The 23,348-nt window shown below is 43.4% G+C and overlaps 1 protein-coding gene across 1 annotated transcript in view; it reads left to right on the top strand.

Annotated features, from left to right (window-relative positions):
* The window catches only part of SLC38A1 (solute carrier family 38 member 1), a 36,271-nt gene extending 24,906 nt beyond the window's left edge, over positions 1 to 11,365 (top strand). Inside the window, exons 11-16 of the mRNA XM_065743445.1 lie at positions 134 to 213; positions 1,365 to 1,465; positions 4,467 to 4,585; positions 5,095 to 5,236; positions 5,344 to 5,441; positions 6,127 to 11,365. Of these exons, the coding sequence (XP_065599517.1) occupies positions 134 to 213; positions 1,365 to 1,465; positions 4,467 to 4,585; positions 5,095 to 5,236; positions 5,344 to 5,441; positions 6,127 to 6,219 (633 nt within the window). The 3' untranslated portion in view covers positions 6,220 to 11,365. The remainder of the gene's footprint in view (positions 1 to 133; positions 214 to 1,364; positions 1,466 to 4,466; positions 4,586 to 5,094; positions 5,237 to 5,343; positions 5,442 to 6,126) is intronic.
* Positions 11,366 to 23,348: the final 11,983 nt, after the last annotated feature.

The following is a 23,348-nucleotide window of genomic DNA, read 5'->3' on the forward strand; positions in this document are numbered from 1 at the left end:
GAAAGGGGCTCTCGACATTGAAGAGTCCAGGTAGCTGGGGAGCTGAGGCAGTTGAACACGGATCATTTCTTTCTGTTGCTGGGGAAAATACTAATTTTTCTTAACTTTTTTTTCTGAAATTCTCTCTGAACAGACTGTGTATGCTTTGCCCACCATCGCTTTTGCATTTGTGTGCCATCCATCGGTCCTTCCAATTTACAGCGAACTTAAAGAGTAAGCCTTTCTCTCTTTTTTTTTTCTAGCTAATTGTTTTCACTGTTTTGCCTGGAAAATGTTAGTGCAGAGGTGCTCTGAGTCATTCTTGCCATTTGGAGGAGATGTGCTTTAATAAAAGCAAACAAGTCAGTGAGTGTGGCTGTCAGCTAGGAAATCTGGACTCCCAGGGGTGCCGTTGGGGTGGAGAGAAGCTGAGGATAATGCAGTACTGTGGGAGTGTTCTCTGGAAGTACATGGCAGCCTGGGGAGAGCCAAGTTGTGCCGACTGCTGTTATTTTGCATAGGAGGGAGACGTGTGTTCAGCTCGTGGCATTTGTTCCAGTGTAACTAAAAATCTGGTGTGGTAGCAGGCACAAAAATGATTTTCAGCCTTGCCTGTGCTACAGTGTTGTCACTGGAATGGCAACTTGTTGTGGCCTTGGGCAGGGTTGTGCAGTGCTGGGGCTTGGCCCTGCTGCAACCTGGCTGGGGCAGGGAACAATGTGGGGCCCTGGAACTGGGAAGGAGTCACCAAAGGGAGGATTATGAACAGACCCCATGAGGGCCCTCAAGGGTGTGCTCAAAGCTGGGCACTTGGTATTTCACTTCAGTTATTCAGGTTCTCTGGTGCCTTCTTTAGGCTGTCCCTGCATGTATTTAAAAGCCTCTCTTTTATATACTGTTTCACAACAAATTTCTAAAATTGAAATATTTACACTTAATCTGTTTTACAGACTGCAGTGGTCTGTATACATCCGTTATTTTCTTCTCATGGCAATATGATTTTTTTTTTGCAAACACTCAGAATATTGTTTTTGGAGATTTTTTTCTGTGTTTATGTTTATTTTCTCTTTATTTTATCCTTTCAGTTTAATTACTGAAGTGTTTAAGGGCTCTCCCTGCCCGCTCTACTTTTCCCTTTCCTCTGTATACAAGAGTATGGCTGGGGAGCAAAGCCATGGGGTGGTCACAGCGTTTCTGGGCTTAAACTCCAAGTAAAATCCATTGCTTTCTTTTCCTTGTGCAGCTGAATTCCCATTTTAAATGAAAATGAGCTCATGAGTCTCTCCAGAATTGATATGTTTATGCAAAGTCTTGATACATTTTTAAACAGCTGTTCAGAAATGCAATCCAATCACTTTATGTGTTCCCTTCTTTTCTTTTTCCAGCCGTTCACAGAAAAAAATGCAGTTGGTTTCAAATATGTCATTTTTTGCCATGTTTGTGATGTACTTTATGACTGCCATATTTGGCTATTTGACTTTCTATGGTAAGTATGCAGAAAGAGAATACACATGAAATCAATAGCGAATCCCAACTGGAAAGTCCCATTCACTTATATTAAAGTACTTTTTCAAGTATTTTTCCTTAGGGTTTTCGTACTGAAGGTACAAACCCTTTCCTCTCTCCCCCTGAGATGAGAAGCACAGGTGAAAATAGTATTTACAGAAGGCACATTCAAAATATGAGGAAGATTTATTTATCAGAACTGGGGATTAGCTGGGCCCTACCAAGGCTTTTGTTCCATGGCCCTAGGAATTGGATATCATATGAGCCATTTCAGGATTTTTTGCTTTCTTATTGACATTTTCATCATAGACAAAACACCACATACTTTCCTTGTGTCCCTAGGGTTCACCCCTTCAGTTGTTGGTTAAATAAATTGGCTGCAAAGGTGGGGAAGCTCAGAGGGTTGTCCCAGCTCAGCAGCCAAGCGTGGCTATTGCAGCGTGGGACTTGCCCTGTGTCTCTTCATAAATATTGGTTAAGTTAGCAAAACAAACAAATTGTGTTGTATATGCTGTCCCAAAGGAACAGATATAATTATTAAGTAAATAGGATAAAAAATGAATGTGGCCCAGGAAGCTACTCCCATTTCCCAGTGTGATGGGAAAGTCGAAGCTCACTGTGTTTGCTCATAGGCCATTGAGGGGTTATGAGACAGATGACTCAATTGACATTTGTCTTTTATCTTAGAGTCACCTAAAGGTCATCAGTCTTCTCCACTGTATATTCTATATTCCAAGTGACCTTTTTGTTATAATCTCCCCATTTGTGACAACATTTATTGTGAGCCACATATTGCAAGAGAAAGAAAATAAGTGAATATGAAATCTGGCTTTTTTTTTTTCTTTAAAGGTGTACCTATCTCAATTTTCTCAGGCTCATAACGCCTTGGGCCTTCTCGTGTTGAAGTCATTTGAGGTCCTCAGTTCTAATTTTCCCAGTAAAACTGATGGAAGTGAGAGGGTATCTGCTGCAAGTGACAGCAGCAGCAGCTGTTCTCATCTGTTTGCTGCTTGCTGGAACATTTACAGAAACACATCAGATCCGTAGCCCCGGGAGGGCAGTGGGAGTGAATCAGCATGGACCCTTTGTCTTTGGAAGGAAGGAAATTTTGGTGAGGTCACCCCAGGGATGTGAGGAGGCAGATACCCATAGGGAACTCTCTGGGAACCTCTCACACCCCACGGGGGAGGTGGAGGCTGTATCCTCCTGCCCCCTGGGAGGGAGAGGAATTTCCCTAGTGGAGCAGCCATCTCTGCACATGGACACCACATGCTTCCACACAGCTCCACTGGGGCTCGTACAAACACTGGCGATCTCAGAGTTAGTGCCACAAGAAACAACACAAAAAAAAAAAAAAAAAAAGGAACCTAGGAAACATCAACCCCCTCCACTCCTCCTTGCCCTTGGGACTGACAAGATTTTGCCTTTTGTATGTGCACTTAGTTTTCTAACCTCTTCCCTAGCTGGGTAAGACCAGGGTTTTTATTTTGTCCATTTCATTTCTACACCAGTAGTGCTTGTCTGTTTGCTGTGTTCTCGAAAGTGTTGCAGTTATGACTATATTTACATTGCAGAATTACAGAAAAGAGGTGTTTTTCTTCCCCTAAAAGGTCACTGTGGTTGGGCTCTGTGGTGTATCTAGCTGAAAGGAAAACAGACCTTCAACTGTAAGCCTTGCCTTTCACTTCCTACCCGGCTGCAGCCCGTGAGCGGTACAGAAGTTGCAGTCTGTGCTCGCAGGAGCAGAGTAAGCTCTGTGTCGCAGAAGCTGTGCATGTGCCCGGCTTGAAAATCCCACTCCTAACCTGCAGGGAGGTGGGAGAGTGTTTTTTTTCTCCTGGTTGGAATTCAGGCGCTGCGGAGAGGTGTTGAGAGGTGGTCTTGCCCCAGGAGGATGCCCCGGGGGGAGCACAGGAGTTTCGCTGCAGGGCGGCTCTCTGCCTTCAAGAATAGAGGAGGTTGTACCAAGATTTTGATCTACACATGCCCACCGAGTTCCACTTAAGGACTTCGGTTTAAGAGCTATTACAGTTTACTGTCAGCCTTCTAAGATTAGCAGACAGAAACAAAACAAAACACAAGCTGCTCTAAAACAGGGCAGCGAGTGTGGTTCTGTGGTGTGTTTCACAGCCACCTCCCCGAGTTGCCGTGCCTAAATACTAGAAAGACACAAAGCAAGCACGTAGGTCCTCCAGCAACTTGCTTTCCCTGTCCATTATCAGTATTTAAAGAGAGTGCAAAGGAAGCATTTTTGCAGGAGGGCTTTTTAAAGCATGGCCAGTGCCTTCCTGCTAGCACCCCAGCACGCTCCCTTGGGCACGCTGGTTGTGCAGAGCGCACTGGGTATGCTGAGGGCACTGCAAAGGGCAGCAGGTTCAAGAGAAAATTCAGAAGGGCAGCCCTCTGTGGAGCTGCCCAGGGGTGTGAGTGCAGATGTCAAAACATCCCACGGGGAGCTGCCCTCAGACAGGTTTTGTTCTTGTTTGAAAACAGAGGCACTGCTCTGTGCTGGGAGTTTATTTGCTGTTTTGACTAATTTAGCTCAACCGTGTAATTTATATTTAACTCAGCCATTGCAGTGCATGTGGTTATTTTTATATCATTTCAAACTTCAAAAAACAAGCCCACAGAACTGATTAGAAGTAGCTTATTTCACTTATTTTTCATATATATGTATATATTTAAGAAAGTTTTGGTGTATGTCTCACTGTTGTCTTTCCTACAGTGAAAATCACCTTAGACTTAAGCATGTGCTGTCTTGAATTAGGATGCAGTCCTTAATCAGGCCTCCAAAGGATTAATCTGGAATAATGAGATCATTAAGATTTGGTTCAAAATGCTGTTTTAACTCAAGAACATTCATTCCATACTCTTGTTTGCAGATAAATCACTTGTTGTTCAAGAAGTCTCTTGTTAAGCAATGATTTTTGTGAACTAATTGCCTCCTTGCCAGAACGCTTACCTAACTGTCTTTTCCATAGACAAAGTGCAGTCAGATCTCCTTCACATGTACCAGAGTAAAGGGGACATCCTCATCCTGACGGTGCGCTTGGCTGTGATTGTTGCAGTTATACTCACAGTGCCAGTGCTGTTTTTCACTGTAAGTAAAAGTCTCCACACGATTTGGAAGTAGGTGATCTCTGTACACACTGGATTATTTCAAGATGCAGTCCAGCCATTTCCTAGTCACTAACATTGCAGCTACAAAACAACTTGAGCTTGGATCAGTCTTTTCCCACACCAGATTTGCAGTAACTTCTGGAGAGCTTCTCCCTGCAGGAAATAAATGAATCACTTTTTAGTTTTAAATTGAATCCACAAGGACCCTCTTTTCCTTCACATGATTTCCCCGGAGCGGGCTGAGAGGTGAAGTTCATGATCCCAAAAGGCATGGTAGAATGGGAGGAATATCCTCCTTCAGATGCATCTACACATGTTACCAGAATAATTGCAAGGATTATTTCAAAAGGCGGTATATCAGAGCCTATATATTTTCTGCCAGATCCATGTACAGCTTGTTGCCACATGTAGAACCAGTTTAAAATCATCTTGAGGAGCCTTAAACTGGCTGATTGACTGCTCCTAACAAAGAACTCTCTTTTCCTACAGGTGCGTTCATCATTATTTGAGCTGGCAAGAAAAACAAAATTTGACTTATGCCGTCATGTTTTGGTTACTTTTGTTCTTTTGGTTATCATCAACCTGTTAGTCATTTTTATCCCAACCATGGAGGATATTTTTGGAGTCGTAGGTACAGTATCCTGCCTTTTTTACTAATACTACAAAACTGTTGTGAGTTAGCAACATAATAATTATGGTGTTGACAGCTAACAGTACACTTCCGTTTGAATTTTGCAGGGGTCACTTCTGCCAATATGCTGATTTTCATTCTCCCTTCATCGTTGTATTTAAAAATTACACATCAGGATGGAGCAAAATTTACTCAGAGGATTTGGGTATGTGTTCCTTTTTGGCCAATGCAAAGTATCTTGTATGTCATACCTTATAAGGGGTTAAATCGAAAGCCTACCTAATCTGAACACGTGTGAGCTGTTTCTCCTGACTTTCCCTTCTTGCCTCCATTAGCTGGCAGCCTCACTTGCCCCTTTTCATTTTCCCTGTGGGTCTCCTTGTTCAGGGCTCCCCCGTGCACCAGGGCCCTTCTCTGTGGAATGGGGAATTCTTCCCTCTGGGGGACCAGCAGCTCTGCAAGCAGACATGGTTTTAGCCAAGGTGTGGGTGTCCCTCCAGCTGCCTTTGGTAACCCTTGCAGCCCAGCAAGCTTTCTGCCTTTCAGTATGCTGAATCAGAAGGCATATAGCACATTCTGCATCTAGGCTTTGAGGAGAGTGAAGCTGATAAGTCCCAAAGGCAGACTCATTTAATCCTTTTTAGGGATGGTTGGCATTGAACAAGTGAATTGAAAGGGGAAAAAATTGTTTTTTATGTTCAGCCAGTAATTATTAATGGCAGTAATCTGTTTAATTATCTATGGGTCTTGTCTTTACCAGAAGACATATCCCATTTTAACTCATGGTTTTGATACGTCACCTTGTAAATCTCCTTAAGAAGAAAAGTTAACACATTTGATTTAATTGTCTTTTCTTTTTGTTCATTAGTTTTCTCTTCTTTTTGTTCCAGGCCTCCCTTTTCTTGGCACTGGGGATAATGTTTTCCCTAGTGAGCATCCCACTGGTCATCTATGACTGGGTGCAGTCAGGAGGTAGTACCTAAGGCTGCTGAAGTTGACCTTCTGAAAAGGAGACATGCCTGTTTGCTACACACCAAAATCTCAACCATCCGTTCTGTTATCTATTCTACCTTTTGTGAGTTTACTCAAATCAAATCCAAATAATGATTTTCCAGTACTGAAAATGCTCTTTTGGGTATATTTTCTTGCAGAAAACAGACCCGTTATTTCAACAGGCATATCACTCTGTCCCACAATACTGAGTTATCAGATCAGCATAAATTCTATGTTGTTTGCAAGACTATATAGAGCATTGCTCATAGGAATTCATCACAACTTGTTTTTCCTCTTCCACCCATGAACTGCATTGTTCTGTTATTATTCTTAGCCCTCGAACCATGAACTCTGCTCCTTTAGTGAAGCAACATTTGTTGTTATCAATCCCAGCTGGAGTGATTATCCCAAATGTCATCAGTTCATTCCCTTCCCCATTGCATTTTAACGAAAACTCTGCTCTCAAATTGTATACATTTGGTTTGTTTGTTTGTTTGTTTGTTTGTTCTTCTGCTGTTTTGTACACCATTTGCCTCACCAATTAAGTGTAGCATTCTGGATACAAAAAGCACCACCAGAGCATAAATGAGTGCTGTATAAACTTAGGTCCTAAATCTGGTGCTTCTCTCTGTTATGTTGCGGTGAAGGAGCCAGCCCTAGGCTTGGCTCATTTGTTGCTTTGAGAAGCAGGCCTGTGTGTGTGTGTGTGTGTGTGTGTTTGCAAAGGGGTAAAAGGAGCTGGAGTAGAATGATCATCATCAGACACCATTTCTCTGCTACATTTCAGTTTGCACCTGGCCACCAAAAGCCAGGATGCTCAGTAATGAGCACCTGAACCTGAAGAGAAGCAGGTGCTCAGAGATTTCCATAGGAAGTCTGTGTTTCTTTCAGTATCAACTGCTCACTAGTGCCCTGCTGCTCTTCTCAGAAAACAGTGGCAGGCTCCAGTTTAATCAGAACCTACGCATTTAATTATACCTCATGCCTTTTGCATTCTTGGATTCATCTGTACACACCTAGGGTGACCTTGTAGAGATTTGCTCCTCTCGTGTTTCACCCTCGTCCCGCTGAAGTCAGGAGGGTTTCTGACAGCAGCTGGAGCAGGATCTGACTCACCCTACTGAGCTACCAGATTTCTGATGGGATTCGAAGTCTGTAACGTTTCTTTCAAATAACATAAACACTTTGCATTACTGAAATGTTCTGTTTACATTTCACATCAGTTCTTTATAACAATTACAGAAAAGACATTAAATTACTACTAGCAGCAACACGGTAACTTGTATCTGTTGTCCACAAAGTATTTGCCTAGTACCTTATAGCTGGTATAGAGAACTACTTCTAGAGATTCAAATGCTAAGCAGGTGATTGTTGACCATCCTCAGCAGACATCTATTAGTGCACTGCCAGCAGCATAATTGTGTTCACTTCGTATCATTCATCCCGCGAGCTAAAATATGTCTGAGTTTCGCTTTCAAAAGATGAAACTGGCTCCTACTGATAAACAACCTGAAGGCTGAAGGTCACATCCAAGGGCTAAGTAATGCCCTAAGTAATGTGTGTTTTAGATGTACCTGTCAATGTGCAGTGCCTCTCCAGCTCCCATTGTAACTAAGGGAGGAGCCTGTTGTTAGCAGCACTGCCTGTGGGTATACTGTCATCATAGCTTGTTCTTCTTAAGGTTGGGGATGGAGATTTCAGGGTCTTTGGATTTCTGTGAGTTGCTGAATTACCTCAGTTGCCCCCACATTGTCCTACATGGCTTGAAGGCACTGAGAGTTGAGACCACAAAGCCTTCTCAGGACCTTGAGAGTTGGTTTCTAAGGGTAACATACAGAGAGGTTAGTCTGGGGCCTTACTTGGAATTTAATCATCAACATCTGGAGAGGTCCTTGGAGCAGCCTGACAGCAAAAAGAAAGCTTGAAGTCCCCTCCTTCTAACAAAAGACGGTCTGTCCTGACCTGCCAGATTTCTATTCCCAGCAATACAGGCTCTCAGCAAAGTCTCCTGTGTGATGTCCTTCCTCTCATGCAGCCTGGTGTTCAAAACATGAACAGTTGAGCTATCTGGGCTCCAGGGCTGAGGCAGACTGAGGATCAGCTGCTAACACTTTCCAGCAACTGACCTATAACCTGTGCTATGACAGCACAGTTCACCAGATCTCTGTGTACCTTCTCTTTATATGACCACTTTCATCTTAGGTGGGCCCTCATTCAGTGTAGCCTACAAGTCCAGGTGATAGTGAAAGTCTAGAGACAAGAATCTGTGCTTGCCATCTCCTCTCAGCTTGTTCCCTGTATCTTCCAGCTTGAGATGTCAGTTGTGGCTTCCCTTTTACAGGCACCCTAAAAGGCAGCCATAGCAGGAGCCTGGCATCTAACTTTGAATCACAAATACATGTTACCAAGGCTTGTAGAGACAGGACACGGGACAATGGTTTTAAACCAGAAAAGGTTAGAATTACATTGGATGTAAGAAGAAGTTCTTTGTGATGAGAGTGGTGAGGCACTGGAACAGGCTACCCAGTAATGCTGTGGATGTTTCGTTCCTGGATTTGTTCAAGATCAGATTGGATGGGGCTTTGAGAAACCTGGTGTAGTGGAAGGTGCCCCTGTCTATGTCAGTGGGATTGAAACTAGATCATCTTTAAAGATCCCTTCCAATTCAACCCATTTGATCACTCTGTTATTGGCTTGCCGTGATCACATGGTAAGATTCAGGGCACCTTATAATCTCTCTGGATTTCATCCCAATAAACCTAACTCAGACCTGAGAATACTGTACAGCATTATCCTCAAAATTTTCCAGGGCCCTTCTGCTCTCCTTCCCCCTTTATCATTCTACTACTGATTTATGAGCAGTGATGCTCTGTGCACTGGGGGACTGTGGAAGAGGGGATCCTGGGAGTGATTTTCAAACACCCAGGTAGGATCTTGAGGTCTGATCTACTTCACAGAGTCCCAGCAAGTCCACAACTATGTTTTCCCTTCTGTTCCTCCCCCATATTACATAGTCTTGTGTTTAAAATACTGACCATGGAATTTTGGTACTCATCTCCCTTTGACTTGAAGGGCTGTTAGGTGACTGATTGCTCTTTGCATTTTCCTGAGCCTCCTTCACAAGCCCTCTCCCTCCTCTCTGTTCTGCCTTCTTCCCTTTTCTTAGTTTATTTGTATAATGGAGTTATACTGGATAAATAGGGAGAAGAATGAGCTGGGTGGTGTGCACAGAGTGAAATTACCCAAGGTACCGTAGCATCAAAGCATATTTTAGATACTGAAAGACAGATACCTGAAATACTGAGTCTTCAAGTAGGCTTTATTTCTGGGTCTGGAAAAAAAAAATTGAGGGAATTTTGCTTAGGCTGATTACTGGCATCATATTTATCGATATTTATGGAAAGGAATCATGTGTTTATTGATGTCTGTGGTAATGAACGTGAAATAACGTGCTTTTTGTTTTCTCATCAGGTTTATACATTCTTAACAGAATGCAATAGACCCTGCTGTAACTGTCAACATCAGTGATGGATGACAATATTTGTATGAGGTTATCTGTAAAATGTACTGCTGTTATTCAGTTCATTTGGAATAGTGAACTTGTAGCCAACAATGTACGAGTCCCACATTTTAGGTAGGATTTAAAGAGCACAGTGAAATGCTGTAGGAGTTTCTCTGTTGTTAAATTAATAGGATCCAGAGTACCTTATCTACTTAGTCGGTGGTAGCATGCTTTCTTTTCATAGAGAGTTTATCACTATCGTGAGCACTGCAAATTTCATAGACTGAATGAAAAATTGCTCCTAGGAAGTGCAACAAAATACTTTAAACTTCTCTTTTGCTTAATAGCAACAGCTGAGTGTCGAGAGACAAGAATGGGGTAATTAGCAGGGGCTTCTAGGAAGATCACAGGAGTTAATCATACACTGAAAAGACAGACTTGCTGCCTCTCCTAGTCCACAGCACATTGCAAAGAAAATAGTCTTGAGCTTAAACCACCCTTTCAGCTACCTTTCTCTGACTGGCAGCAAACTTGCCTAATAAGTAAAACACAGTGGGTTGTTATTTGAGAACGGTGTCTTGAAAGCTGTGATCTCTGGGTGATGCTTGCTCCTGGTCAGAGGGCCATTGCCAAACATGTGCACCAGCACAGCTCTTTAGTAGGGCTGATACAGACCCAAGCAGTGCCCGGCCCCTCTGTGGAGCTGGGAGAGGGAAGGCCAGCCCTGTCCCATTAGAGCAGGGACATTCACCTGTCCTCAAAGGCTGCTGTCCCAAGCTGCATACAGATCCATAGCTTGTGCTCCCCTTGGAACAGGTCATTTGTGCAAATGCAGTTCTGACGTTCCCTGGGTTTTGTGTGTACATCATTATGTACATACAAGGCATAAGAACCACAGCTCTCTCTGATACTGAGTATTAACAATAGCAACCAATGGTATCTCTATCTCATCGTTGATTTGTTTCTCTGCTTGAACCTTACATTAAGGCTAAAGAGCATCTTGGTAAAAACAAAACTCTTTCCATGTGGCGTTATCCCACCTCCAGTCCTAATGTCTCACCCCGGTGCCTTTAGGAGAGAGGCACAGCAGAATGTATTCAGGTCCATCAGCAGTTCCACGAGATGGCTTTATCTCCTGGTACCAGGCTGCTACTTAAGCAGTTCCCAAGAGCACTTGGCATCAGGAAAGTCCTTATTTCCTATAAGGTACACAAAGAATGTTTTATTTGTATCTAATGTAAGGATTTCTGTAACAAACTGTGAAAAAAAAAAAAAGAAGATAATTGATTAATAAAAAGTACAGGGCTGGAAAGGTCTAGAATTCACAAATTGTACACATGCCTGTGTTTCTGAAGACAAATCTATGCAGTTGTGTTTTACTGTAGGAAATTTCATTTTTATGTACATATATATATTGTAAATAAATAGGATGCTGTATATTTTTGCAGTTGTTTATCCACTATGATATATAAGTGTTCAGATAGGCTCTGCATATTAAGAATAATTTTAATAGAAATACAAATACTTTAGCTTCAGACTTAGCAAAATCTATATCTTTTCCTTTCTTCCAAGAGTTGGCAATTTAAATCCTAAACTTGAAATTATAATTACGTTGCTAATGTAAAAAGAGCAAACCAATAAGAAAAAAAAAGGAAAAAAAAAAAGAAAGAAAAAAAAAAGGAAAAATTGAAGAAGGTTCAATGAAATTGCCAGGTATAATTGCAGCACATCTCCCTGGTTTCTCCACAGCAAGTCTTTCCTAGCATAAGAGGCATATTTAGTGCCCTCAGTTCCTCAGCTGAGGTCAGGTGGCAGCAGCATGCTGACACAGCCTTATGCAGAAAGTGGAGTAAGCTGCAGCCAGCAAGCATTATGCCACTTTGGTTTTCAGGCATAGGTATCAATACTTTCCACATCAGGCAACAAGAAGTCAGGCGAGGACTTCTGCACTTCCTTTTCAGCCAGCAAAAACTTAGTTGAGACAAGAAGTGTCCCATGCCAGGGTAGGTGACGACCACAGCAGTTGGTGCAGCTTTAGCCTGTGCCCCACAGCTCCCCCACCGCAGCACCAGGCACGCTGCTATCTGTGACCTCAACACTAGCACCTCCTGTGCTGGGAGAGCGTTGCCACCCTGGGATGGCTTCCACATCCCTTTGTATGCATGATGGGCCAGCACTTCAATCAGGGGATGGCTGCATGTCCAGGGTGCAGGTGATGGAAGGGAACCACAGTTGTGTAAGTCCTGAGAGTGCCTCCATGGGTGCATCCTCAGTGCTGCAGGCATAGAGTCTCACTGGTAAAGCATGGGAATGTGTTTTTCAGGATTGATGGAAAGTGGAGGTTTGAAAAATTTATCTACAAATAATTGTATTTTTTTTCCATGCTTAGCTTATGGTCTTGGGTGAAAACGAAACTTGAAATAACATTTGCTTTCACCATGAGCACAAATTTGAGGAAAAATTTATATGCAGTTGCTTCTACGGAGCTTTTCAAATTAATGTAAGTGTATAATTGTTTTCAGTGTTACAGCCAACAAAATACAAACCGTAAAGGTATATTTCCACAAGACTTGAACTTGTTTATAGAAATTTGTTTATAGCATACCAAGGTACGTTAGGGCTCACCCAGACTCAATGTAAACAGTACTGTTTGAAAAATGTACATTCAATATGAGCTCATCTCTAATAGATTGTTGAAGTGAGTGATTGGTAACATTTTGCTCCTGCTTACATCACCATCTTTTGTGCTCTTCATGTTCAAATAACTGATGCAGTTTTCAGTTTCGGTGTGTAAATAAACAAAAGAAAAATGTATTATGTTCTGTAATCTCTCTGTTACCTCTATAGTTTTTAAACATTAAAACTGTGATCTAAACTAATGTCTGGGCTGTAATTATTCTTTGAAAGAGATGAATATATATCATTTTAATCCCTTGAACAGGATGTGTTCCCAGCTCTTACGCAAGTGTTTCCACTGAACTCAGGGCCTGCAGCTCTGCAAAGCCAGTTCTGAAAGACATGGTGCAGAATATAGAGCACAACATCAATACATGGCTGTGGAGATCAACATAACATTTCTGACACAGCTTTAGAGGGACATAAAGCCAATTCCTAATCCATCAAACAGTCCATCTTTCAAATCCACATCTCCAATTTAGAGAGAAGGATGTGGTGAGGAACCACGTCAAAGGCCTTGCAGAAGTCCAGGTAGATGACATCCATCGCCCTTCCCCCATCCACCAAAGCCATCACTCCATAGAAGGCCACCACATTGGTCAGGCAAGATCTGCCCTTGCTGAAGCCATGCTGGCTGTCTCAAATCACCTCTTTGTCTCATTTGTGCCTTAGCGTAGCTTCTAAGAAGATCTGCTCCATGATCTTCCCAGGCACAGAGGTGAGGCTCACCGGCCTGTAGTTCCCCAGGTCTTCCTTTCTCCCCTTCTTAAAAATGGGAGTAATATTTCCCTTTTTCCAGTCTCTAGGGACTTCACCAGGCAGGCAGGATTTTTCAAATATGATGGAGAGCAGCTCAGCAACTACATCAGCCATCTCCTTCAGATGGATGTCATCCGGTCCCATGGACTTATACACATTCAATTTCATGAAGAGGACTCGGACTTGTTCCACCATTACAGTGGGACAGAAACCACTCCACACATCCTCACCTAGAAGCTCAGGGTCCTGGCAGACACAAGAAGTCTGACCACTTGTGAAGACTGAGGCAAAGCACTCATTGAGTACCTCAGATTTTTCTATGTCTGAGGAATCCAGCTCTCCATTAACCTCTCATCAGGGGGGAACACTCACCTTGGCCTGTCTCCTACTGCCTATGTACCTGTAGAACCCCTTCTTGTTATCTTTCACATCCTTCTCCAAGTTCAGCTCCATCTGTGCCTTGGCTTTCCTAATCTTATCTCTACACACGCAGACAGCAGCCCTATATTCCTCCCAGGCTACACAACCCTGCTTCCACTTCCTGTATATTTCCCTCTTTTCCCTCAGTTTAAGCTGCAGGTCCTCGCATCGCCATGGCAGTTGTCTGCCTTCCCTGCTCGACTTCTTCTGCTGGGGTATGAGTATTCTCACAGGCCTTGGTAGAAATGGTCCCTACTGACTGTTAGCAGTGCTCTTACACAAGTTTTCAGGCAGCCTGGTACTTGTCCTTTGCAAATATTACGTACCAAGCAATTCACTTTTAAGTTACTGTTAAAGACAATGAAGTCTGTGTGTGTTGCACTGCTAAATGCCACAGCTTTGGCGAGGGAAAGTGCTGTTGGCTTAGCAGGCCTCATCCTTGCCATGGCTTACTGCTTGAAAAACATGATCTTATTGGGATTCTTGGAAAAAGGTGTAGTTCGACTGAAGTTGAGACAATAGAGCTATGAAGGTAGGTTGCAGTGGGCTGGCTGCCTACTCCTGGGCAAAAGCCACCATGTCAGTGCACCCATCCGCAGAGCTAAGTTACTCCACTGGCACTGTTGCCCTGGAGAACTGGAACCAAAACATACCTTGGAGCCCTTCTTGGAAAACACTGTCCATGTTGAGGCCTCCCGTCCTCTTCTCAGAGGTGGCCATAGCTCCAGCTCCCTGCTTGTCGTGCCTCTTTGGCAGTGCATTGGCCCAGCAGCAAACAAGCCCTGCTGGCAGCTGTGAAAAGCTAGTGACGTGTCTGATGTGTGGCAGTGAGCCTTACTGCAGGCCGTACCCTGTGAGCACACCAGGCTCTGACCATGCTCATGTCCTGTGAGCTCCTCCTCCCTCGACACCTTCTGAGGACCTGTTATCAGGTACCTCCTCAAAAACTGTTCATTTTCCAGCAAGGCTCGGTGACTTCCCATACTGCTGGCAGAGCATATACACATTTAACGTACAAAAGCACAGCTGCCTCAGGCAGAACAAAATCTCAGCAGGTGACAGAACGTGTGACAAATTTTAGGCATGCTTTGAGGCCACCTGAAGGAGCTTACGTGCCACTGTAGGGAGCATTAGGCACAAGAAAGACAGGGGACTGTTCAGGCAGTGGCCTCAGGCCTGCACTGTCTCATTACTGCCTGATATAGTCCAATTCTACACCCCAGGCAGAGCTGGCACCACTTTGCTTTACCCAGGACAGTTTCAAGTGGTGTGTCAGGAGGAATTTCTTCACAGAGAGGGTGGTCAAGCACTGCAATGGGCTATGCAGGGAAAAGAGGGAGTCCTCATCTCTGGAGGTACTTGAGAGATGTGCAGACATGGCACTTAAGAGACATGGATTAGAGATGGGACTCGGAAGATCAGGTTGATGGTTGGACTTCATGATCTTGGAGCTCTTTTCCAGCCTTTTTGAATGATTCTGTGAGAATGTGACAGCTGAGGTTGCTCAACACTTCCATTTGCAGTTTCTTTTTTTCACACAGCATCAGATCAAACTTTATGCAGAGCTGTTTGGCAGTGACGGCCGAGATGAAAGTAATGAACCAGATGTAGGAGCATCAAATGCTGCTTTCTCTCCACAGTCCAACTAAGAATGGCTAGAAGAGGATTGCCAGGGGCTCCATGCAGGCACCCACTCTCCCTGCTCTGCTCCCAAGACCTGCAAGAAGCGAACCCATGCCTCACCACAGGCACAGTGCATTTTGGGGTCTTGCTGTGGCCTTCAGCATCCATGATCCTGTGCAGGATGAGGTACAGACTATCAAGAAGAGCCTCTTTGACAGATCTGGAAATGCTTCTCCAAAATGCTCTGTCAGACAGCTTTCACCTCTGATGTGCTGCCTCATCTTTCCTTTGTGTTTCTATGGAAACTGGTCTCACCTCTGCTTGCTGCAAAACACAGCCATCAGAAATGTGTTGTGAGCTTTGGGGGCTGCAGGGGAGCTGGTGGGCATCTGGCGTTCATGCAAGTAGGCTCTCCTAACACACACATGGAGAGTCCTTGCTTGTCTGTGTGCTCCATAGTACAACTTGCTCCCTCCTTGGTCTGCTCCCAGTTCCACCACCACCACTACAACATCACAGCTGTCACACAACTCTTTTCCATCTGCAAGCAGGTAGTAGGAAGAGCATAAGATGGCAGCTTTGTGCTACCAAGCTTCCACACACAGCCCAGAGCATGGAGGATCTGCTGGCCAAACGTCTCTGAGCTTCTGGGAGCAGTTCTGCAGAGCTCAGCTGTGTTCCAGGATGCTCAGCCCACAGCAGCAATGTAGCAAACATAGTGCTCAGCAGCTCCACTGAAGGAGCAGGACATGACAAGTATAAAAAAGCATTGTTGTACCCCGGGTAATTATAATGGAGTAGAGCGGAGCTAGGCGCCAAGGTATTGGAAAGTGTTATGATAACAAAGAAACTCATAAAGAGGGTGGAGAAATTTTTACGACGTGACATCAGATTAATGACCTGTACAATGACTGCAGTAAAAACAGCAACATACAGATGCTACAACATTTGTAGAACACATTTCTTGAAGCCATAAGTAAAGCCTGTAATTTCCTAGAACGTAAAAAAAAATAGATATATATGCTTCCTGACAAAGGCAGTTCATGCACTCTGAAGTCTCCTCAGTCTTTGTGCAGGCAACAGCTCCCACTAGTACTTTTACAGGAAAGCTGGATCTCCTATTAATTTTCAGATACCATTTGTAGATAATCAGAGAAGTGCCAGATGCTGCAGAAACAACTTCCCTGCCATAATGAGGAATTATATATATCTGGCAATTAGATCATCATAAAATAAAAGGAAAACAAGCATCAGTCTGCCATTCTTGTATTTAGTGGCATTTAAACAATGAAAGCAGTCTCTTTTACTACGTCTGGCAGCCCTCCAGCAGCACTTTGAAAAGGCAGTGTGGCCTCCGTGTAAATTGATAAACAATCTTGTTGAGCAACAGGAACAGGAACATTCGAGCCTTTGTTAAATTTTGACTCTAGTGGAGCACTAATTGGCATCTCTCTGGGCAGAACAAACAGGGTCAACCTCTTTGCTTTACACAGGCAGATAATTTTAACCAGAAGCCACAATCCTTACAGCTAATGAAACAAAACCCAGGAATAGGGGTACCAAGAGTAATTGTTTGATCTCTTAAAGGGTTCTGGTATAGCGCAGCCAATCATATTTGGCTGATGAAAAAGCCTGAATAACTGAGATTTTGCCATGTTGACTATTTCAGTATGGATTCAGGATCACCACGAAAGCAGGAGTTTCATCTTTGCAGGGGGTATTAATTTGTTTCTGATCACTGACCGTACCACCCAGGACCAAAGCAATTCAGAGAGAGGATAAAACCATCACCTCTGCTCTGAGCTAAGGAACAGAATTATTTCATACATGGCAGCCAGGGCCTGCCAAGATGCAGGGTAGCCTCTGGTGAGCAGGGAGAGAGCTCAGACACCAGCTACTTATCTCCCATAGTCCAGTGCTCCCACACATCCCTGCCTGCTCCAGAGCACACCGGGTCAAGGAAAACTTTGAGCCCTGCTAAGCAAAAGGAGCACACCACCTGGCGGTCTGCAACCCCGAGGGAGGCACCTAAAGCAAGTGACTGGCCTTATAGCACAACAGGCTATTTGACTTGTCTGGGTACAAGTTTACTAAAAAGAGGGGTCAACTATAAATCAGTTATTCAGGTAGTAACGTATCCCTATTTACATTACAACCCTCTGTCAAGCACAAAGCACAAGAGATCATTAGTCCTGTTTATTACAGAAATAACCTATGCTTCCTTTGAGGGCATCTAAATACCACTTGGGATCAGCTGTCTAAAACTGGAAAGACTTTTTAGATTTTGGTATTTACAAACAGCCCAGATGAGAGTAAACAAAATAGGTCAGAACTAATAGGTAGAAAAAAACCTCTTGCAATATGCTCCTTATGTACCTGTGAGAAAACACTGCGGTTAGCACAGCTGAGCAATGTAAACAACACCCACAAGGAGCAAGAGTCATTGGAGCCAGCCCCAAGAGCTGTGTTTCTCAAGGTGGCAGACATGATGAGGGCATTTACCCACAAGGAAGAACCTGCAGTGTTTCCAACCCTGCTATGTTGCTGAAGGATAGATACCAAAGGAAGCCCTGTCCCTGCACACAGCCCTGTAAGGGAAGTACTAACTTTGGGATGTCCAGCAGCTGAAAACTGCAAGAAAGTTCACGTGTTTTCACCACTGCTCTGCCCAGCAAGCCTTTGGTCCCAGGCACATGTCAGGAAGGTCAGGATGAGACAATGGCAGAAAACCCATAATCTAGTTATAACAAGCCAGATTAGCTATACAGCACCCGTATACAAATGCTGTATGTTTTCAAAGAATGGAAAGCAAATTGGCTCCTAGCAAAGACATGACTTAGAGTGTTCAGTTTTACTAATAAAGAAATTTAGCCACAAAGATGTTGGGTTGGTACAGAGCTCATGTCACAAAGGTCACCAGCAGATACCCCGAAGTGGTGAGAACCCTCCTAAAAGGGATCATACTAATTTGCTGTTTAGATACACAGACCTACTCCTGAACATCACTTCCACAGACCTCCCAAGGTACACAGCCTGCTGCAAAATGGTTGTTCACTGTGCTCAGCTGAATCAGCCTTAGTTTTACATGACTGGATTAAAAGCCTGGATTGGCACAATCTGAAGAACTGCCTTATGGGGTGTCAGAGCTAAATTATGGGCAAATTGCTTTGAAAAGGGGAGAGGGGAACATTAGATAGGTTTCAAGTCTTTGTGTCTTTTACTGATGCTTAGGATTTATATTTTATTGGTTCCAACCTTAATGTTAAATGAAAAATTATCCAAACTGACTCTAATAGGTGTGGAAAATCAAAAAACAACCAGGATAGCAAACAGCAAAGGATAGCAGTGACACATTGCCGAGGAAAACATTGGAAGGAATGCAAACCAGCACCATGGGCTTGAAGGAGCTCCCTCCATGTCTTTTAGAGCAACCTTACTCCAAAGCTCTAATGAGGAAGTGCGGGTGTAAAGATCAGCAAGGCTACTGATGGCTTTGCAGCAGTGCTGCAAGCTGCAGAAAAATGCATCTGCCCTCAGCACCAACTAAACGAGGTCACCGGGAGCATTTCCTCCTGCACTATCATTCTGTATCTGAACATGCAAAAACTGCAGCCTACAAGTTTCTGCTGAACTGTGGGACAAACTCATCTCACCCAGCAAGGAAACTAGAGGTGAATGCGGTCCCCAGAGGTACACACAGCATTCTTCATAGCATTAGGTCTGGGATAAGAGATACTGAGTGTTTTGCTTTGACAGCTGAAAGAAAAATAGTCATAGCACAACTCTGATGCGTGCGTGTCATTTAGTAGCCCAGCTCATGTTACTTGTGGTGGCCTTAACTGATCTGCAAGACAGCGGGTGCCTGCTGCTTTTTCTCTTTCAAGTCAGCAGATGGTACTTTCAGAAGCACTGTCTTCCATCTTGGCTGCTTCAGAGCCAAAGGAGCTAAAGTAACCCTGTAGAGCCTCAGTGAGCAGCACGTCACCTGGAAAGCCCAGAAGGAAGAAAGAGATGGTGCACATGTAACCTTAATAGTGGCCAAAGGAAGGACTGACAGAGGGTCAGAAAGCTATGCATGGAAATACAGGTCTCTTGATGAACACTATCTCAGCATTTCATGGTGCTGTTTCTCAGCTCCAGGTCTCAAACCACATTCAGTGCACAAGCAGTAAAGATGGTGAAGTCTGTGCCCACGTGTATGCTGTATTCTGTAGAAAGGCACTAGAGGAGGAAAGTGCCCAGAGGCAAGGGGGATGCTGCTCAGCATGTGGGGACCTCAAGGAGGGCAGTGGAAGAGAATAAGGTGGCTCTATTTGTTTATGCCTGCCTCTTAACTCTCCTGTTCTTTTCTGTCTGACTCAGCCCCTGCCCTGTGGTTGGAATTTCAGTGTCAAAAACTGAACAATTTGAATGCAATTTAGTAATATTGGTGTTAACATTATTCATAATTCATAATTAATTCATTGTGTAACTCACTAAAATATGCATTGTTGCTATCTTACAATGTGTATTCCATGTGCCTATTTATTGAAAAATTGTCATTTCTGTTAACTTTTATGAAAAATTCTGAGATGTTTTTGCACCTTCCCTCCCTGGTGTGACAGATGGATTTCTGCAGGGGCAGAGCAGACCTGAGGCCTGAGTGATGGCCACAACCTGGGGCCACGTCTTCCAGCAGGCAGGACAGGCAGTGCTGCCTCTGTGGCCCCTGCCTTACTCCTGACTCACACAAGAGCAGAAGTGCCATGCTGTGCATGCCAGGCCAGCTCACCAAACCATGGCCAGGTGTGCAGTGTGAGTGTTAGGGCAGGCTGTCCTGTTGGTCAAGCACCCCATTCTTTTCTTGTCATAATAAAAACCACTATATTTCATCCCTTTCCTTCATGCCCTTTTGCTTTTGCTGAGCTGTCTCCTACCTACATTGCCAGCAATTCATACAAGAGATCATATACCACAGCTTGTGTGGCATCTAAGACATGGTGAAGACTTTGTTCAGCTACTTTCATCTTATAGTACACTGACACTGAAACAACAATAATAAAAACAAAGACACGCAGCTTTTACAGGTCCTTTGCCAGAAGTGAGAACTAATGCAAATATTATTTTAACAACATCTGTGAAAAAAACAGAAGTTTCAGTTCTGTATGGAAAACAGTTCAAAAATTAAGAAGTTCTACACTGGTTTTCTTGCTGTTTCACAGAATAAACATTGTCAGGAGTATTTTGAATTTTAGCCTAGCTGGTTGGTGATATCCAGTGCGTTTCATAAGCCTTGCAAAAAAATCAAAGCAATTGAAATCTAATTCTGGGGTGCTCATTGGATACTCAAAGGAAACCACAGATGGGTATTAGTCTAAGCGTGCAGAAGTTAGTCAGTATGGCTCTCTTGGTACAGTGCCACAGCAAATGACAACACAATACTGATACTAGGCAGAAGACAGGCAGAAGATCTTCAAACACCAAAAAGGAGCTGGCTCTCTACTGTTGCCTTCGCTGTGCCTCCTGCAGTTTGTTATAACATCATTCGCACATGCAAGCAGATGGTATGCTACGTATCAATTTACTATGCCTCTCTTTCACAGACTTTTTCAGCTCCGTCTGTGCATTTTTAATTCAAAAGGGGACCATATGGTCCCTGTGAGGTAGTTTATAAATAATTGTATATTTACAGTAGCAATCGAAAGCAGAGTCACATGCCTACCTTCAGGAAGGCAGCTGAAAGTAGCTGGGTATTACAGGAGGCTGAATGATTTTCTCCATACAGCACAAAGATTCACAATGAATAATTAAACAGAAATTTATTTCATAGGGCCTCCCTGATGGCATTTGTTCTGATACTGCTCCGAAACACTAGGTTCCTAATGGTTAAAAAGAGATGGGGCCATACGTGCTTCAGTCACATTGCCTCCATCCATTTCCACCAGCTGGAGCAATGGCCTCATGCCCCTGTTCTGCCAGGAGCTGGATGAAGATCTCAGTGAAGGACCGTGTGAGCAAGGTGGTGCTACACCTCCAGGAGACTCTTCTTTCCCTCACCCTTGAAGTTTGTGATGGATGTTTGAGCCTTTGACTCAGTGCCCTACCCAGGGGAGCTGTTTTCAAGGTACAGGTGGCTGGAGGACAGCAGAGGCCTGGCCAGCACCACTTTCCCAAACACTGAGGCTTCTGTGAACAATCACCATGCCTCTCACTTCCCACTTCCTCCCCGTGTGCTCTTTCACCATCTCTCCTTGCAAATTTGCCTTCAGAAAACAAGTGTTTGCATAAAACCTCAACCGTTTTCAGTGTAGGGATGGCTGAATCAAGGCCAGCCCCCACCTCTGTGAACATTTTCAGAACTGCCTTTGTTTTCCACATATAAAGCCAAAGACAAACCCACACCTCCCAGATGACAAGGGAGCGTGAGCAAGGTCAGACTGCCCACATGCTGTCTCTTCATTACGGATGAATTGCCAGAAGAGCTCAGCTCCTTCTTAGGTCAATAAATAAGAGTAGATTTTTTTTAAGTGCCTCACATTGCTATTACTGGCCATGATATGTTCATAAGACCTCTTTCAGAGAGTTTAATAGCTCTTTGTAAATCTCTATTTGTTTGTGGGTTTAGCCAGGGACATGGGAATAAACATGTTTTTCAGGCTCCCTGCTCCCTAATTCCACACCTTACAAGTAAGATCCAGGCTTGTCTGGTCGGAGAAGATACTTTATCCCAGTTCTACCTCATTTCCCTGCCCTCAGGCACTATGGGTTTTTTTTGTGTGCAGGAATTAATACAGGACAAAAAGGAAGATAAAGCTGATTCAATCTAGGTAGCAAAGTTACAATTCTCTTTACTTTCCTTTCTGTATCACTTGCTCTGCTGATCAGTAATGAGATTTTCTTTTCATCATGATCCTCTGAGTTGATGCCTAAGAATAAGGCCGTGGGCTGTGATTTACAGAGCTGAGAGGCAGGATTAGGTGTGTTACGTAAGTAAGACAGCAAAATCAATCACGAACAAAATTCAGATTCATTCTAATGTTATATTGAACCCTGCCCTCTCCCATTCAGCTTTAGAAAAAAAACGGTAGAGATCTGTACAATAATTTCAGAAGTTACTTTCAGGCTTCATTCTTCCTCTGTGTTTGAGCACTGCTGCTAACACTGCCAAATGCTGCTGAGATCTTTTGCATTGGTTATATACAGCACTTCCATCAGTACCACACACAGTAATGTGAGCTGATGTGGTTCTCTCACGCAAACATAAAAGATAAGTTGTATAAAATACACACGGTCCCAGTAGATTCCTAAATCCTCTCACAGGATGTTCAGTGATAAGTCAATCTGGATTTGGCTGATATCTTCTGTACTGCTGGATGTAAGCTTTCTGCCTACTTTTGTTATTTAAAGAGTGAGAAAGAAGTTTTATTTTGCACTGTTTTTCCTTTATAGCTTGACAACCAGACTGTTCAAAGTAACAGAATTAGGTACAGATTAATGTGTTTGCATTACCAGGACTAACGGCTGACTCCACAAGGATGTAGAGGCTCCTAATAATAAACATGGACAGCAGGCTTGCCCTAGATTTCAGAATTGAAATGCAAGAGACGTGTAGATGCAGCAATAAGGGACATGGTTTAGCAATGGGACTCAGCAGGTCAGGCTGATGGTTGGATTTGATGGCACTGAAGGTCTTTTCCAATCTTGATGATTCTATGATTCTATCAAGATCTGGGACTAAGTGGCCATATCAGTAAAACCAAGAAACTATTTATACACAGAAGGCTTTAAAATGTACTGAACAATCAGTTAAAAAAAAAAAAAAAAGAGATTGCTTTATCCTAATCCTTTCCATTAATTATTCTCTTGTTATTCATGATGATAGCTCAAACTGTTTTTCTTCTGGTGAGACCCCCAGGAATGCTTCAGTGTAATGTTAAATACAAATATGGTGGACCAGTACTGGGCTTCTGCAAGAACTTTATGACAGTAAAACCGTCATAAAAATGAGAACCATAGACTTTTGCCTAAGCTGATTTACTGTGATAAAATGAGCAACCAAATAGCTAATAGTACTGAAATTTAGAAGTATAGTTTCTTCACAATAACTTATATAAAATTGGTTTAGCAATCATCCCTTAAATATATAGACCTGTGTGAAAT

Source organism: Cyrtonyx montezumae, unplaced genomic scaffold (assembly GCF_038088225.1).
Source record: "Cyrtonyx montezumae isolate F1298 unplaced genomic scaffold, pur_monq_1.0 scaffold_3, whole genome shotgun sequence".
Lineage (NCBI taxonomy): Eukaryota > Metazoa > Chordata > Aves > Galliformes > Odontophoridae > Cyrtonyx > Cyrtonyx montezumae.